We start from the raw sequence: 17,875 nt of genomic DNA on the forward strand, positions 1-17,875 counted from the left end.
TCTAAATAGTTTGATAAGGACAAAACTTCGGTAAGTGAACCAATGCTACAGTTTGAAGATGATTATGGATGCTAGAAATTTAGCTAGAAATCATTGATCAGCTGTCTTCTTGAGATGACTATGATACTCAAATGAGATTGTTTTTCGCTTACAGGAACTTGGATTTGGCTGCCCACAGTTGATTCTCACGCAGACTCCTCTACAAAATACCGTTAATGACTTCTGGAATATGGTTTGGTCTCAGAAATCGACAGTTGTCGTTTGCCTGCATACACCGAATGAGGTAGATTCAAAGTACATAAGCCAAGTTTCAACCCTTTATTTAACAAAATTGTGTTTTTTTAGATCCTTGACACTTTTTGGCCAACAGAAATCAACCAGGAGCTTAGCTACGGAGACGTATCGGTCCAGCTGATCAAACAGTTTGATCTTTCGCATTGCATCGAACGGGCGCTACGAGTTACAATGCTCGGTTCCGATGTCATCCGCAACGTAACGCTGGTACAGAACAAATTGTGGCCTAAACTGTCCGCCGAGTATCTGCTAGGGATTGCCCAGAATGTGATTGGGGCCTATCGGCAGCAGAACCAGGAATTAAAACAGATGAAGCCCATGGTTGTTAACTGCTTGAACGGAACCGATCGATCCAGTTTGCTGGCTGTGGCCATCACCTCTATCCTGGCTACGCAAATGAAGAAACCTATTTTAATAAGTAAGCAAAAAAAACTCTATCTACTTGTTAAGTTCCGTAATCCATGTTCTTCTCTTGCAGATGTTATCGATATTTGGTTCCGAATATGTAGTCAACGGAAAGGTGCACTTCGTGACAACAACCAGATTCAAATGTCTTATCAACTGGTTTTAACGAACGGACACAGTATTTTGAACAAGCGTTAGTACAGAACAACATGTTCCTATACGAATTTTAACGATTAACGCTTTAAATTTGATCTCTCCCTCCAGGTGGCATTATGACTTCCTATCAGATGAAATCGGTTCAAACGAGTGCTACTACTGAGAAAGAGGAAGCCATTAACGATCCGTTCAAAGATCTGGATCCGCTGTGGAAGATGAAATGAACACCAGAAGACACCTTGTCCAGAAATGCTTTTTGAGATACCGTACTACATTTCTGTGAATGTTTGTTGTGATGGGCTCTTTGATCTATGTTTTAAGCTGTTTCCAACTTTATAGGAACCCGCTTTTAGTAATAATACTTTTACAACTGTTATTTATAATCGCTAAATTACCATTTTCATTTCAATCGATCGATAGCAGGCTAATGTTATGGTCATTCAAATATTGTGCAAATATACACCCTATATGTTAAAAGCAAAAAAAATCTATACTTATAAATAATGATCAAAAAAGATATGCGCTGTGCTCTGTGCGGAAAAGTTTTATTTGCAGGACGCGTGAAGTTTTCACGGGCGAAGAAAGGACTGATGTTTCGGATATTTATATTGTTAGTTTGTATCACACCATAATTGCAATAAAAATACGTTGAATAAAACTGTACTCTATCCTGTAAATGTATTTTAAAGAAATGGCCATCGTCAAGCAGTTCTTCAAACTAATTACAAACTCCTCCTGATCCATCTGCTGCCTCCGAACTTTCGATACGATTCAAGTCTTGGGATTTACCGTGGTACGATCAATCTTTGTTAATCAAGAACAGAATGTGTTGGCGGGAATAATGCCTATTGGAATCAATTGATCATCTTCGTGGACTTTGTTGAACCTGAAATAAAAATGATAATTTATAAAGCGAGGTTGGAAAAAAATTAAAAAAAATCGACAAAAATTACCATAATGAAAAAAGTGATCAAAATAAAAGTTTGACAAAGATTAATTAATAAATATATAGAAAGAAATAAAAGAAGATACAAAAAGGAAAATAAAATAAGGAAAAATAGTAATAAAAGATGACAATATTTACCAAATGACAAAAATTTACCAAAAAAAAATGACAAAAATAAAAAGATAAAGACCGAAAGGAATTAAATGACGAAAATTGCAAAAATGAGAATAATGACAATAATGTTAAAAAATTACTAAATTATGACTTATATGAAAAAAAAAACTTCCAAATTAACAACTAATAGAAAATAAAGAATTTTTGAGTGCTTAAGATTTTTTTAGCCTTGAAATATTTTAAAAAATTTGAGAACTTATTGTCGAGTTCAGAAATTTTTATGAATTTTGATTGAATTGAAATTATAAAAATATGAACGAATACAGGATTCAATAGAATTTTAACAACTTTAGAAAATTTAGTAAACTCCAAGAATGCAGTCAATTTTTTTTTAAATTTTGGGAACGATTAAAATATTTGTTTCTGGTATGTACATACATATTTCCAGAATGAGATTTGAGAATGTAGATGTTTGGGAATTTATAATGAACTTAAAGAATTTGAGAATTTGTGCATTTAAGGAATTTGAGAATTTAAGACTTTGAGGATTAGAGAATTTGGGAATGTGAAAATTTGAGAATTCAAAAATTTGAAAATTTAAGAATTCTAGTATTTTAGAGTTTGAAAATTTGAAAATTTAAGAATATTTGAGAATTTGAGAGTTTAACGAGTTGAGGATTTGAGAATTTGAAAATTTGAGAATATAAGAATTTGAATGTTTGAGAATTTGATCATATGAGAATTTGAAAATTTGAAAATTTGAAATTTTGACAATATGAAAATTTGAGAATTTGAAAATTTTAGAATATTTGAGAATTTGAGATTATGAGAATTTGAGCATTTGAAAACTTGAAAATCTAAGAATTTAACAATATTTGAGAATTTGAATATTTGAGGATTTGAGAAATTAAAAATTTGAAGAAAGAATATTTTAGAATTGGAGCGTTTGAGAATATGAGAATATAACAATTTGAGTGTTAGTAGATTGGAGAATTAGGCAATGTGAGAATTCAAGAATATTTGAGAATTTGAGAGTCTTGGAATTTGATAATCTGACAAGTTTAAAATTTGAGAATGTAAGAAGTGTTTTGAATTTGAGTATTTGAGAATATGAGAAAATAGGAATTTTTGAATTTGTAGATTTGAGTATTTGACAAAAAATAAATTTGAAAATATGAGAATTTTGAAATATTTGAGAATTTAAGAACTTGACAATTTGACAATTTTAGAATTTAAGAATATTTTAGAAATTGAGTATTTGAGAACATAGAAATTTCAAAATTGAGAATTTGAGTATTTGCGAATTTGAAAATTTGAGAATATTTTAGAATTTGAGCATTTGAGAATATGAGAATATAAATATTTGTGAATTTGAGCATTTGGGAATATGAGAACAAGAGAATTTGAAAATATGAGAATATAGGAATATTTGAGAATTTAAGAATATTAGAATTTGAGAATTTATAATACATATTTGAGAATTTGGGAATATTAGAGTTTGAAAATTTGAAAATTTAAGAATATTTAAGAATTTGAGAATATGAGAATTTGAGCATCTGAAAATTTTTAAATCTGATAATTTAACAATATTTGAGAATTTGAGAATTTAAAGACTTCGGAATTTGAGAATTTGAACATTTGAAATTTTGCCAATTTGAGAATTCGACAATTTGAGAATTGGAGAATTTTTGAATTTTTGATAATTTGAGAATACGAGAATTTGAAAATTTGACAATTTTAGAATTAGAGAATTTAAGAATATTTGAGAATTTGAGTATTTGAGAATATGAGAATAAAAGATTTTGAGAATTTAAGAATTTGCGAACTTGTGAATTTCAGAATTTGATAATTTGAGAATTTTAGAATATCTTAGAATTTGAGCACTTGAGAATATGAGAATATAAGAATTTGAGAATTGAAGAATTTGAGAATTTGACAATTAAAAAATCGGAGAATTTGAATATTTGAGGATTTGAGGATTTGAGAATTTGATAATTTAAGAATATTTAAGAATTTTAGCATTTGAGAATATGAGAATATAAGAATTTGAGTATTTGTAGATTTGAGAATTTGACAATTTCAGAATTTTAGAATATTTTAGAATTTGAGAATATGAGAATTTGAGCATTTGAAAATCTGAGAATGCAACAATTTTTGAGAATTAGAGAATTTAAAGATTTCAGAATTTGAGAATTTGAACATTTGAAATTGTGCCAAATTGAGAATTCGACAATTTGAGAATTGGAGAATTTCAGAATTTTTGATAATTTGAAAATTTTAGAATATAAGAATTTGATAAATTGACAATTTTTGAATTTAAGAATTTGAGAATATGAGATTAAAAGATTTTGAGAATTGGAGCACTTGAGAATATGAGATTATAAGAATTTGAGAATTTGATAATTTGACAATTAAAGAATTTGAGAATTTGAATATTTGAGGATTTGAGAATTTGAGAATTGTACAATTTGATAATTTAAGAATATTTTAGAATTTAAGCATTTGAGAATATGAGAATATACGAATTTGAGAAATTGTAGATTTGAGAATTTGACAATTTGAGAATTTAAGAATATTTGAGAATTTGAGAATCTTGGAATTTGATAATTCGACACGTTTAAAATTGAAAATTTGAGAATTTAAAAAGTTTTTTGAATTTTAGTATTTGGGAATATGAAAAATTAAGAATTTTTGAATTTTCAGCTTTGAGAATTTGACAATTAATGAATTTGAGAATTTGAAAATTTGAGAATTTAGGAATATTTGAGAATTTAAGAATTTGACATTTTAAGAATTTCAGAATTTGAGCACTTGAGAATTTGAGAATTTTAGAATATTTTAGAATTTGAGCGTTTGAGAATATGAGAATATAAATATTTGAGAATTTGAGCAATATGAGAATATGATAATTTGACAATTTGAGAATACAGGAATATTTGAGAATTTGAGAATATTAGAATTTGAGAATTTAAGAATATTTGAGAATTTGATGTATTAGAATTTGAGAATTGTGCAATTTAAGAATATTTTAAAATTTACGCATTTAAGAATATGAGAATATAAAAATATGAGAATTTGACAATTGGAGTCTTTGAGAATTTGAGAATTCAAGAATTTTTGAGAATATGAGAATTTGAGAATCTGAAAATTGTCAAAATTGTAGGATTTGAAAAATTTGAGATTTTGAGAATATTTTAGGATTTGAGCATTTGAGAATATGAAAGTATAGTAATTTGAAAATTTGTTGATTTGAGAATTGGACAATTGAGAATTTGAGGTAAATTTGAGAATTTCAGAATTTAAGAATTTTCGAGAATTTGAGAATATGAGAATTTTAGTTTTTGAAAATTTGACAATTTGAGAATTTAAGATTATTTTAGAATTTAAGCTTTTAAGAATATAAGAATATTTGAGAATTTGTGAATTTGAAAACATTAGTGTAGTGCCCTTCCTATAACCCCGCGTTAAAACGTGACTATCTTTGCCAAATTTCGTTTATAGAATGATTTCTCCCTTGTTGTTGTTGTTGTTGCATGCACGCTTCACTTTAAAACCGTCCCTTTGACAATACACGAACGGAAATTAAGCTTCAATTTTGAATTGTAAATAATAATTTGTTTAACCCTTTTACTTAAATTCCAGATATTTCCACATTTGCTTATTTTTCATTATTATTAAAACATTCGAAATCCTTTTAACTGTAAATCAGCTCTCATTTCCTTACTAACCCTTGCTATAACTACCACATTCGCCTTCTCCTGTACTCTAATCAAAACTTTTTGTTGATTCTTCTTACTATAGTGACGAATTATAATAAAAAAGGAAGAGTAAAATAAGCTCAAACGATTTTATTTTTTACCTTTTCAATGAAAAAGCTATTATTGAAATTAAAAAAATTTCTAGGAAATGTTTATTATCGCCTATATTTAAATCAGCAGCGCTCTTAAAAGTTGTTATTCAATTTCAATCATTTATAATTTACCGTTATTTTAAGGTTTTTTCAAAGTAGCAATCGATTGTTGTGTTTATTAGATTCATGACTTCTAGCATGAATTGAAATGAACATGACCCCTCGCATATTTTCTTTTGATTGATTTCTTTGATCATCGTTATTTATCATTCAACTCTTTGTTCGACGCTTTTCATCATTTCACTCTTTATTTAAGGTTTTCCATTATTGTATTTCATTTCATAACTCAATCATGATCCGATTCATCGCGCATGAATCGAACTGAATTTAACCTCTTGCAAGTTGTCTTTTGTTTGCATTCTTTATTGATCTTCAATATAAACATTCAACCTTAAATTCAACGCCTTTCTTATCATTCAACTCTTTATTAAACTTTTTTTTTAAATTTTATTTTCTAACTCAATTTGATCAGTGACTCAAAAAAAAAATTTTTTTTTTAGCTTTCTTTATTCTATGCATTTTGCTATTCAGCTTTTTATTCGACCCTTTTCTTATTATTCAATTCTTTATTCGACATTTTTCGTCTTTGCATTTTATTATATAATCCATAACCCATCACTTGACCTGTTGCAAGTTGTCTTTTGATTGTTCTTTATCATTGCATTTCTTTTTATAACTCAATTATAACCCGATTCATGACCTCTCGCATGAATCGAACTGAACTTGACCTCTCGCAAGTTGTCTTTTGATTGTTTTTATCATTGCATATCATTTCATAACTCAATCATAATCCGATTCATGACCTCTCGCATGAATCGAACTGAACTTGTCCTCTCGCAAGTTGTCTTTTGATTGTTATTTAACATTGCATATCATTTGATAATCAACCATAATCCGATTCATGACCTCTCGCATGAATCGAACTGAACTTGACCTCTCGCAAGTTGTCTTTTGATTGTTATTTATCATTGCATATCATTTCGTAATTCAATCATAATACGATTCATGACCTCTCGCATGAATCGAACTGAACTTGTCCTCTCGCAAGTTGTCTTTTGATTGTTATTTAACATTGCATATCATTTGATAATCAACCATAATCCGATTCATGACCTCTCGCATGAATCGAACTGAACTTTACCTCTCGCAAGTTGTCTTTTGATTGTTATCTATCATTGCATATCATTTCATAATTCAATCATAATCCGATTCATGACCTCTCGCATGAATCGAACTGAATTTGTCCTCTAGCAAGTTGCCTTTTGATTGCTTATTTATTCAATGCATTTCATCATTCCACTCTATATTCAACATTTCCATCATTGCATTTCATAATTCAATCATTATTCGATTCATGACTTTTCGTATGAATTTATTGCTTTCTTAATTCCACATTATTCATCGTAGCATCTCAAAAAATAACTCATTCTAGTTAAATTTTTCATAACGAGTTTTATTTTAATTACTAGCTGATCCCGTACGAACTTCGTTTCGCTTTAAATCATTGGTACGTCAAAATGAGTTTAGAAAATGAATTCGAAACATTTTTTCGACAATTTTGGGGAAAAAATTCAACAGTGTTTAAAGTCGCTACTATTACTATTACTTGAAATTCAAATTAAACTATTGATTGGCTTTTTATTAAAATTTATGTGAGAGTGTTTTTTTCTCGATCGGTCGAAAATCTAGACATTATGGCAGAAACATGTACTATTTGTTTGTGTGCACGACTCTTTTGCTTGACCTTCACACTTAAATTGGTATCAATTAACTGCCTCCAACAAAATTATTGCACAAAACACTGAATTTTCAATGAAACCCTCTTTTTCTGTCCCATGGCCCGAAATTCGATAATTGAAACCAGCCCGAACAAACTCCCTTGTGCCATTTTTTTCTTTTCAAATTATATGTAAAATAACGTCAGGAACTTGAAAACAGTGATCAGTGAATATAGACGCCCCTTTCGCCGACCCTTGACTCGGAACATGCTACCTGGAATCAATTGCTAATAGTTTATAACCCTCATCTGAACATTTTCATCTCAATCCGATGCATGATCACGACAATATCGCGAAAACAGTGAGCAACTAACATGGACGGCCTTTTTTTTTTGACCACGATTCAAAACTTGACACCTGAAATCAATTTTTTTTTCTGTTAAACTCCCATGTGCCAATTTTCATTACAATTCTATGCTCAATCAAGAGAATATCGTAAAAACAGTGAACAGATAATAACCCCTTTTGCCGACCCCTGAGTCAAGATTTGAAACCTGAAAGCAAAAGAGCGTCCCTCAAAACTCCTATGCGGAAATTTTCATCTCAATCCAATGTAGAATAACGTCAAAATCGCAAAAACATTAAAGTTGGGTATGGACGACTCCTTCAGCCGACTTCTGATCCGCAATTCGAAACTTGAAATCGATTGCTCGTCTTTCAAAACACTCATGTGCAAATTTTCATCACAATCCGGTGTATAATAACACCAATATCGCAAAACATTAATCAGTGAATATGGACGACCCCTTTGGCCGACCCCTGACCCTAAATTTGATAACTGATAGCTGATAAAAAGTTAGCGTCAGAATTGCCAGTATCAGCAAGAATACAAATTGTAAGTAGCAAATCATAATTAGAAAAGGCACAAATTATAATAAGGGCCCTTATTCTGCGCCTCGAGTGACGTGACGATAGTAGAGTCACCCGAGTCACTCTATTCCAGTAGTCGGTTTAGGTGAGGAACGTCACTTCGGATGAACTTTGTGAGTTCTTACCCTACTCTCGTAGTCACCGTGGGTGAGAATCGTCGCATTCGGGTGACAATTGTCGGGACCTTTTCAGGTGGTGACGAGCTAGAATTTTAATTAAAAATTTGTCTAAGCGGAATAATCAGGCTTTGGATAGGTTATCACATTAAAGTATGATAGTTTCGGGAATAATTAAACAACTTTCTAGCATGTTTTAAATGTTTTAAACATTTCCATCGAAAATTTTATTTGTCTTAGAAAGCACAATAATAGAAAATTAGGCCGAAAACTTTAAAAGTTTTCGGATTATTTTTACCTCTGGTTTTTTTTTTGTTGACGGAGAGCCTTGCGGACATGTTTGGTTGTTTTCGTTCCTCTGCCATCGAAAAATTGAAATAATCCATCTAAGCCGTCAGCGGAATTCCTCTTATAGAGCGCCAAACATAAACACCCTTTGACTGGCTCGAATCGGACATCCATCCTTTCCGTATTTAGCCGAATTGCGTTTCATATTAATCTGGAACCTTCGATTTTTGATCAACAGCTCTCTTCGAACGCACAAATATCGATGATACGTCCAATAATTTTTCAACTAACAGCAATCCTGGTGATTGGTACCATCAGGGGCAGCAGTTGTCGATTCCCGAAAATTAGGTTACATCAGCTTTGTCACAAACCTCACAATGTTTGCTTAACGAGGACCAATCGATCGCGACTATTTTCGCACCGAAATTTCAACTAATTTTTCTTTAATTTTGTTACGAAATTTAGAATCGTGGTCGAAGTCAAAACAAACCAAGAACATTTTTCCGATTTGACAGATGTGTTCATTGGGTCACTCACCTAGAATGAACCACTGTCACTTTACCCGTATCGACTTCGGGAATAAGGTGACAAATCTCACGGTGACTCCGAGGTGAGGTGACAATCATCACGTCACGCGCGGCGCAGAATAAGGGCCAAGGTTTACTAAAATTACAGCTTTAAAGCATCAGCTAACGAAATTGGATTTCCATTTTCCGGCATTTTTTTGTAAATTCTTTATTTGAAACGGCTCATACCTTTAGGCTTTGAGGAGCCAAACTCTTTTGTTTTTTTTTCACATTCTGAGCATCATTTCTCAATCAACTTCTCAATATTCACCAAATTTTATTCTTATCAGGTTTGTAGACGATAGAGGTTTTCGGAACGGAACGGAACGGAAGCCGGATTTGATTTTTCGGAACACTTTTTTCTTTATTCGACGTACAATTCGTTTGACTGGTAGTTAGACACTGACCGTTTTTTCATTTCCTAACACACTGCAGAAAGTTCTCATTCACTCAATCCTTTCACTCTCAAAACACACGCTCACTCGTATTAACGGTAACCCACACACTCAATTCTACACGCTCATTCTTGTTAGGTCAGTTAGGCCAAATAGATCATTATAACTCGGCCATCCTGGCATCTGATCGTCTCGATCAGGACATTTCACATTTATGCTTTAGAGATTATATTTATGTGTTAGTAAGGGAAGCCAATTACCCGTGGCCTTCTCGGGGTTAGTAGGTCACAATTTCAAGGAAAGGTTCAAAGGGTAAGGATTACAAACAATGACAGTTGAAGTGTAACAACCCTTCCAGATCCATATTCGTGCAACTTATTCGTTAATATCATTGTAGCAGTCCCGCCAATCAGCCCACCGTTTTAATCTAGAAGCTTCAATGACACCATCATATGGAATTTGCGAAATCTGTGCGTTTTCAATATCCCTAATTACATACCGATCATTTGGCAAAACTTTATGAATTCGATAAGGTCCTTTATATTTCGGAACAAATTTCTTGTTTGTACCAAGAGTCGTATCGACATTCTTCATAACAACATATTCGTCCACTTCAAAACGCATAGCAGGTTTATGTTTGTTCTGAAAGTAAGTCAAGTTTTTCTCCTGCGAAGTTTGAATATGCTCTGCAGCTTTTTCCCTCAACGAAACTAAGTCCCTGCTAATCTCTTGGTTTTCTTCTAGGAATTCTGTTAGTCTGTCAACTTCACGACCGCGTTGATTTACCCCGAAAAGAAGCATACAAGGAGTCTGACGAGTGGTAGAATGAACAGAATTATTCAATGCGTACTCAGCTTTAATCAACATTTTTGACCAATCGGAATGCTGAATCGGTTCGGAGATCTTTGCAAGCATGGATTTGATAATTCGATTAACTCTTTCAACCTGTCCATTGGCTTGAGCAGACGCAGTCCCAACTTTGACATGATCGATATTGTGTTCTAAAAGGAAAGAGCTGAATTCAAGAGATGTAAAACACGTTCCACGATCACTGATGATACGTCTTGGCCGACTGTAATGTTCAAAGTACTTTTCAAGACACGCACATACCTCCTTGGTGCTGGTAGAGTTAACAGCGTACAGCTTAACATACTTTGTGAAAGCATCCACGACGGCTAGTATATACTTCCTTTTCGAAATAATGGATGGCAACGGCCCAAAGTGGTCAATATGCAAAGTGTCAAAAGGAATAGGAATTTTCGGGATATTGTGTAAAGTTTTGTGGTTACTAGTCGGAGGGACGGCATACATTATACATCGAATACAGTTTTGAATAAACTTATTCACCTTTTCCTTCATATTGGGAAACCAATAGTGCATCTTTATCTGTTCAATGCATTTAGTCACACCCATGTGACCAATCTTCTCATGAGCATGCCGTATAACGTTAGTCTCCATTTCTTTTGGAACGTAAAGTAGATTCTTATCACCATCAGCAGAACGATACACCAGGCCATCTTCCAACACAAAACCATCGACCGAACCATTTTCCAGCTTTTCTCTAAGAATGGACACTTCACTGTCACGGTTTTGTGTGACTTGGAGCTGAAAGGTTATATCTTCAGGATCAATGGCAGAAACAACTTGGGTAGAATCGTCGATCGAGCTTATACTAACTGAAGGAAGCCTACTCAACGCGTCGACGTGACTCATCAATTTACCACTTCTGTGTTGGATGGTATAATGGAAATTTTCCAGTTCAATAACCCAACGGGCGATTCTCCTATTCATATTAGCACGGTTCACAGTCATCGTGACAGAATTACAATCCGTAACAATTCTAAACGGAATACCCTCCAAATAAATACGAAATTTTCTAAGTGAGTAAATGATGGCAAGCGTTTCCAGTTCAAAACTGTGGTAACGAGTTTCAGCAGGGCTCGTTCGCTGCGAGAAGTAGGCAACTGGATGATATTTACCGTCGTCCTGTTTCTGGAGCAGTATGCCTCCAAAACCATCAGTGCTAGCATCGCAATGCAACTCAGTCTCCCTTTCAGGACTGTACAGAGCCAAGACAGGCGCAGATACTAAACAGTTTCGAAGTGTGTTAAAAGACTCCACACAACTTTCATTGAAAACGAATTTTGCGTCCGGTTTAGTTAGCTCGCGCAATGGTTTTGCAATAGACGAAAAGAAGGGGACGAATCGACGAAAATATGAAAACAACCCGAGAGCCTTCGACAACTGCTTTGAATCTATCGGCAATGGCATTGATTTAATGGCCTCCAAATGCGATCCATTAGGACGGATACCCTTCGTACTAACGGTGAATCCCAGTAAATCAATCTCGGTGTAACCAAATAAACATTTCTTGAACTTAACCTCCAACCTGAATTCAGCAATTCGTCGCATAACACGCTGAAGTAGTTTTAAATGCTCTTCAATAGTGTAGGACGCCAAAGTTACGTCATCCAAGTAGACCACAACTGACCCTTCTTTGATGAAAGAGTCCAGCACTCTATTGATGAATCGCTGAAACACTGCAGGTGCATTTCTCAACCCAAAAGGCATTTTCCGATACTCATATTGCCCTCCCGGCGTCACAAAGGAAGTATACAAAATAGAATCAGGAGCGACGTTCACCTGATGGAATCCGTTTTTCAAGTCCAGTACAGTGAAGTATTGCTTACCTTCGAGACGTTCCAAACAGTCATCTATTAACGGAATTGGATAACTATCGCGCACTGTGATTTTATTTAAAGCTCGATAATCAACACACAAGCGCTTCTCTCCCGACTTCTTTTGACGCAAAACGATTGGAAACGAATAAGGCGAATTACTGGGCTGAATAATACCCTCAGCCAGCAAATTATCGATTATGTTATCAACATCTTTTCTGTCAGAATAGGACAGTCGACGAGGAGCAAAACTTATAGGGATATCGGATGTCAACTTCAGTCTCATTTCGTAATCATGCTGTTGAGATGGAATATTTGAGAGGTCCAAATAATCTTTTTCGATAATCTTTTTGATTTCTTCACGGGTATTTGCACTAAGTTTGGGATTGATATTGTACGGAAAGTTCTGATTATCACTAACGTCAATGGTGAATATGTCAGCCACAGAGCCACGGCACGTTACGGGGTCGTACAGAGAAACAGTTAGATCACACATCGAACAAGGAATCGAATTTTGGGAATCGGGACGGAAGTCAGAATTAGTTTCAAAAAGATTATATACGCAGTGGAGCCGTTCGCCGGCAATTCTTATTTCATTTGCGTCATGGAGTTCAACTTTGACAATGTTAGTAGAAAGATGATCATATAAAGTAATTCCAAAACTAGTAAGAAATTCTCTACCAAGAAGTAAAGGATGACAAATAAAATGATCTGGTACTGTGTACAACTTAACGGTTTTTGTCCGATATCGAAACGTCACTCGAACAGGAATGATGCCAAATGTACACAAGGGGAATCCACCTACGCCTTTATAACCGGAATTAGTTTTCTCTGTGGGGATAGAGAGACACGGGACTGCCGATCTTTTTATCAGGTTAATCGGACTTCCAGTATCAAAAAGAGACATAAATCTTCTGCTAGGTTGCACGTCAGAATCTGTCAGGAATGTTACACTCACCTCATTGATTTCTGGAATTGTTCCACCGTTTGCCTCGACCGGTCCAATGTCTGTCAGTGCTGGGCCTCGCCGAAAATCGTCCACCATGGCGACCTGTCTCTTCATCACGTAAGCCGGTTTGGGGCAGTCCTTCAATTTGTGTTGGTTCGAACCACACCGGAAGCACGATCCGATTTCTCGCTTTGGCTCAGGGCAGTTGGCTGATACGTGTCCCATCGCGGAACAGTTGAAGCATCTAACGTCGGACGGTTTCGTTGCTGGTCTAGCCGGTGGCTTTCCACCACGGGATGTTGCGAACGATGCAGTGTGCATCTCCCTCAACTGTGAGTACCGATGGGCCAGTTGTTTTAATTGTGCAATTGTCGTCGCTGGGTAGAGAACCGCAATGTTGGCAGAACGATCACGAAACCCGTCCACAATCAACTCCACTGTCTGTTTTTCGTCGATGTTCGCTCGAGATGCAATTTCTTGCATTTTTAGAATGTAACCCATGACTGACGTCTTTGCAGCACTGAACGTTGTTTTTTTCATCATGTCAATAATCTCCGACACAGAATGCACGTGGCTGAAGTTCTCCAAAAAACTGGTTCTAAACTCCTGGTAGTTTCTTGATCTATCCACCCTTAAGAACAACTCTGCCTCAGAGCCAGGTTCCATCATACGTCGGACAGCCATGAACCGAAAATCTCCATCACCGTGAATGGATTCGCAAGCCTGTTCAAAGTCATGAATCCACTTTTCAGCATCGTACGCTGCACCACCAGAGAAAGTCGGAACAGAATATTTGATATCTCGGAATTCAGGGGCCTTGATCGGAGCAGCTGGCGGAGCATTGTAAATGTTGAATTCGGCTTCAATTGCAGCAATTTCTCGACGCAAATCGGCCACGAGTCGACGTTTCTGTAGTAACCGAATCTCAGCATCAAGTTGTCGTTCTTCTTCGTTGTCTTCTTCGCCGCAATTCCGCTCTGGACTTCCCGAAATTGAAGGAAGCTCTTCTTCCGTGTTGGCTCGCCGTTCTCGTTGAATTTCGATGTCGTAGAGGGCTCGCAAGTGTCGAACAGTAGCAGAACTCGGAAATTCAATATGGCGGTCCTCCAACCACGCCATAAGCTCATTTTTGCTCGCACGGTTCATTTTCTACTTCTACCGGAATCCTTTTAACTGTAGGGCAATCCCACTTCTGAGGTTGTAGACGATAGAGGTTTTCGGAACGGAACGGAACGGAAGCCGGATTTGATTTTTCGGAACACTTTTTTCTTTATTCGACGTACAATTCGTTTGACTGGTAGTTAGACACTGACCGTTTTTTCATTTCCTAACACACTGCAGAAAGTTCTCATTCACTCAATCCTTTCACTCTCAAAACACACGCTCACTCGTATTAACGGTAACCCACACACTCAATTCTACACGCTCATTCTTGTTAGGTCAGTTAGGCCAAATAGATCATTATAGGTTGAAAAACTTGAAAGTAAGAAAATTGTCCTTAAAATAAAAGTATTTAAACCAGAATGGATTGAAACAGGTACATACCAATATTATCATTTTCTTCAACACAGTTCCTGATAGAACTGTGGCAGTAATGTTCGTACCCGACATCAAGGGAGGTACCGATGTTTTCAAAACTTCACAAATCATTATCACAAACGTAAAAATAAATTGTGTTTGGCACTAACCCTGCAAAGAGAATCAATGCGACGAATTTTGATCACTATCTTCCTAAATGGTTTTAGCATTAAGTGCTAGACTTACCGCTACATGCAAATATCCATTTCCATATCTTTTAAGTTTCTATCCATTTTCAATTTTTGTACATGTGAACGGAGGTAGTAATTAAATAGTGAAAAAATAACTCTACGTTCCTTTCTTTTCATTTTCAAAAACAGAACTGATTGTAAACAGAAAACAACCACCACCAAACACTCCAGTAGATGGATTCTGGTAACTAATATCATTTGTACACCGAGATAAGAGCAAGTTCACTGGTTGAGATGGAGATAGAAATTTCGAAGGTTTACAACACATCACAACACATTTGCCGTACACCGGTGTTGGGAAAATCTGATATTCGAACAGTTTCGCGCTGCAAAATTTGTATCGTATAACACTTTTTGGCCGAGGGTGATAGAAAAACACGATGATTTGCAACACCGAACCGAGTGATAGAGTCGGCGTTGCAATACAGTATTCGTGCATGAAACGCTTCGGTGCTGCCATCTTTCTAATGCTCAAAACCTTAGTTGAGGGGAAAATAAAGGAAATTGACCAATTTCAGGATTTTAAAATAAAGTGATATTTTCTTTTGTAAACAATTCTCTTATCACTTAAATTGATACGAATTACAAAGAAGTTAATCAACTCTTTAAAACCTACAGCCAATTTTTGTCATGCCCTTGCCAATTGAGTGGGCTATCATACATTTCGAGGCGCAGAGATGCCAGATAGCTGGGTAAATAAATTTTGTTTGTTTGAGCGGTTTTCGGGAGTAGGAGTTTCGTTTTTTTATTTGAAAAAGTTATATTCCGTCGGAATGTCCGGTATCAAAGTTTGAACGCCGCCTTTAATGGTCCATCATCTTTAGAAAACGGAACCCTCGCTGTTAATTCGTCGAGTGTCAATCATATCAAACGCAAGTTATTTTATAATTAAACCCCACATTCCAAATTTTAGGTTGTGCTGCCGAAATGCACCAAATTTGGCTTCCGGTGGGTTGGATCACTGATCCCTTTGTTGAAACACGGTCAGGAACGGTTGTGATATCGGAACGTTCCACAGGTGGGACCTGGTTGGATTTTCAAAGAAGGAACAAGAAATGAAACGGCCGACCAATATAAGTTTGTATTAAAAGTTACCAAACAAAAACACTTAATTTAAATTATATGTTAAACTTCATCAGTGGTAAAACCTTTAAATTCGAAGAGTCCATCAAAGACCAAATTCACTTTCATTTGTGCTCTACTTACGTTTATAAAAAAAAAATCGTGCCGGAACCAAACAAAATCAACAAAGCTGTTATTTGATAGATGAGACATGCTCAGTTAAGTGAAACTTGTAAATTGATCCAATGAAAAACTCTATCAACAACTTAGAAATTTTTTTAAGAATGGTCATTCTAATGAAACAAAATTCGATCCCTGCTCACTGGTCAATGATTTAATCAGATCAATTTGACATTTGAGTGCTTTTTTGTTTTTTTTTTTCTTATGAACTGATTATTTTTTTAAATATTGGAATGGAATTAACTTATACAGTATTTGTACATACACATTAATAATAAATTTTTCATATTAGCACTACTATAGTATATATTTCAATAAAGTGAATTTGATTTCAATTTTTAAACGATCAATTAGAAATAGGAAAAAATAGTAAAAATACTAAACAGCAAATGCACTTGCCATCGCTGGTTGCCCCCAATTTTATACCTTCGTTTCCTATCACACCGGTGGACGGCCAACATTTTTGGTCTATTTTTCACGATACAAAAATTCCCATCTGTGCTACAGCTGTCAAAATTCCTACCACTTTTTCCCAACACCATTGGACTTGCTCTAAAGGGAATGGTTTTTTTTTTATTCACGTCTAAATTTTAAAAACTTTATAACAATTTACTTTTTTTTTAACTGTAAGATCAACCTCATAAGCAATATTTGATGCATTGATTTTTTTTTTCAAACTAATAAGGGAGCGATTTTTTAAAATTTTTATGTGCTTGAACCTTTCTTTGTAGCCCTTTTTTAAAAAAGTGTTATTTAGTCATATATATATTTTTAATGCATGCGATGTTTAGACTGAACATTCATCTCATGGTTTCCATGATTTTTTAACAAGGTACTAAATTTTTTTATTTTTCGACAGACGTCAGTTTCTAAAAGCTAAATTCCATTTTGATAATTCACAAGCCTGTATTTGATTGGTTGAATGGATCACGATAAAGACCACTCGAAACAGTTCTCCTGGGTATTATTTGGATTCATGTACTTTTTAAACGGATGAGTATAAATTTTGCTTTTGTTTCGCATCTAATGTAAATATTATTAGTATTTTTTTTAAGTGCATAATTTAGTTGGAGATGGATTCGAAGTATGAAATTTGATGAATTCGCTCGCACACACAAACATCAACATTCTCAATTTAACTTTTTTTTTGTCATCTCGTCGTGGTCGTCCCACAGATTAAACCAGATTAAACAACTTACCGTTCAATTATTTCCAAAAAGAATTCCTTTTGAATTGTTGCCAGCTCTGGTATCAATTTAATGGCTGGTTAGGTTCCTGTTGGACTGCGCCATTGTAGTGCCCTTCCTCTAACCCCGCGTTAAAACGTGACTATCTTTGCCAAATTTCGTTTATAGAATGATTTCTCCCTTGTTGTTGTTGTTGCATGCACGCTTCACTT

General features: G+C 34.8%; 2 protein-coding genes across 4 annotated transcripts; one reads left to right on the top strand and one right to left on the bottom strand.

The window, feature by feature from the left end:
* LOC129747312 (uncharacterized) lies at positions 1–1,518 on the top strand. Of its 2 annotated transcripts, XM_055741463.1 has the most exons (5): positions 1–30; positions 155–283; positions 346–712; positions 773–892; positions 964–1,518. In XM_055741463.1, exons 2-5 carry the CDS (start codon positions 230–232, stop codon positions 1,077–1,079), a joined length of 657 nt encoding a protein of 218 aa, XP_055597438.1. In that variant the 5' UTR covers positions 1–30; positions 155–229; the 3' UTR covers positions 1,080–1,518. The 2 variants fall into 2 exon arrangements, with proteins under 2 accessions (XP_055597438.1, XP_055597437.1); XM_055741462.1 differs by lacking the exon at positions 1–30 and having other exon boundaries at positions 47–283.
* A 37-nt stretch (positions 1,519–1,555) lies between these two features.
* Positions 1,556–17,806, bottom strand: LOC129749495 (uncharacterized). Of its 2 annotated transcripts, none has more exons than XR_008738064.1 (2): positions 17,676–17,806; positions 1,556–1,741 (listed from the first exon to the last, which is right to left on the bottom strand). XR_008738064.1 is itself a non-coding variant. In XM_055744466.1 (2 exons), exons 1-2 carry the CDS (start codon positions 14,132–14,134, stop codon positions 1,718–1,720), a joined length of 684 nt encoding a protein of 227 aa, XP_055600441.1. In that variant the 5' UTR covers positions 14,135–14,138; the 3' UTR covers positions 1,556–1,717. The 2 variants fall into 2 exon arrangements, 1 of the variants encoding a protein (XP_055600441.1); XM_055744466.1 differs by lacking the exon at positions 17,676–17,806 and adding an exon at positions 13,475–14,138.
* Positions 17,807–17,875: the final 69 nt, after the last annotated feature.

The sequence above is a fragment of the Uranotaenia lowii genome, chromosome 2, assembly GCF_029784155.1.
Source record: "Uranotaenia lowii strain MFRU-FL chromosome 2, ASM2978415v1, whole genome shotgun sequence".
Lineage (NCBI taxonomy): Eukaryota > Metazoa > Arthropoda > Insecta > Diptera > Culicidae > Uranotaenia > Uranotaenia lowii.

Coding starts and splice junctions, on each gene's coding strand:
- LOC129747312 (XM_055741463.1), top strand. CDS start 230: ATGGTTTGGTCTCAGAAATCGACAGTTGTCGTTTGCCTGCATACACCG. Junction 284..345: donor GCCTGCATACACCGAATGAG/GTAGATTCAAAG, acceptor GTGTTTTTTTAG/ATCCTTGACACTTTTTGGCC. Junction 713..772: donor GAAGAAACCTATTTTAATAA/GTAAGCAAAAAA, acceptor CTTCTCTTGCAG/ATGTTATCGATATTTGGTTC.
- LOC129749495 (XM_055744466.1), bottom strand. CDS start 14,134: ATGATGGAACCTGGCTCTGAGGCAGAGTTGTTCTTAAGGGTGGATAGA. Junction 1,742..13,474: donor CAATTCCAGAAATCAATGAG/GTGAGTGTAACA, acceptor TTTTTATTTCAG/GTTCAACAAAGTCCACGAAG.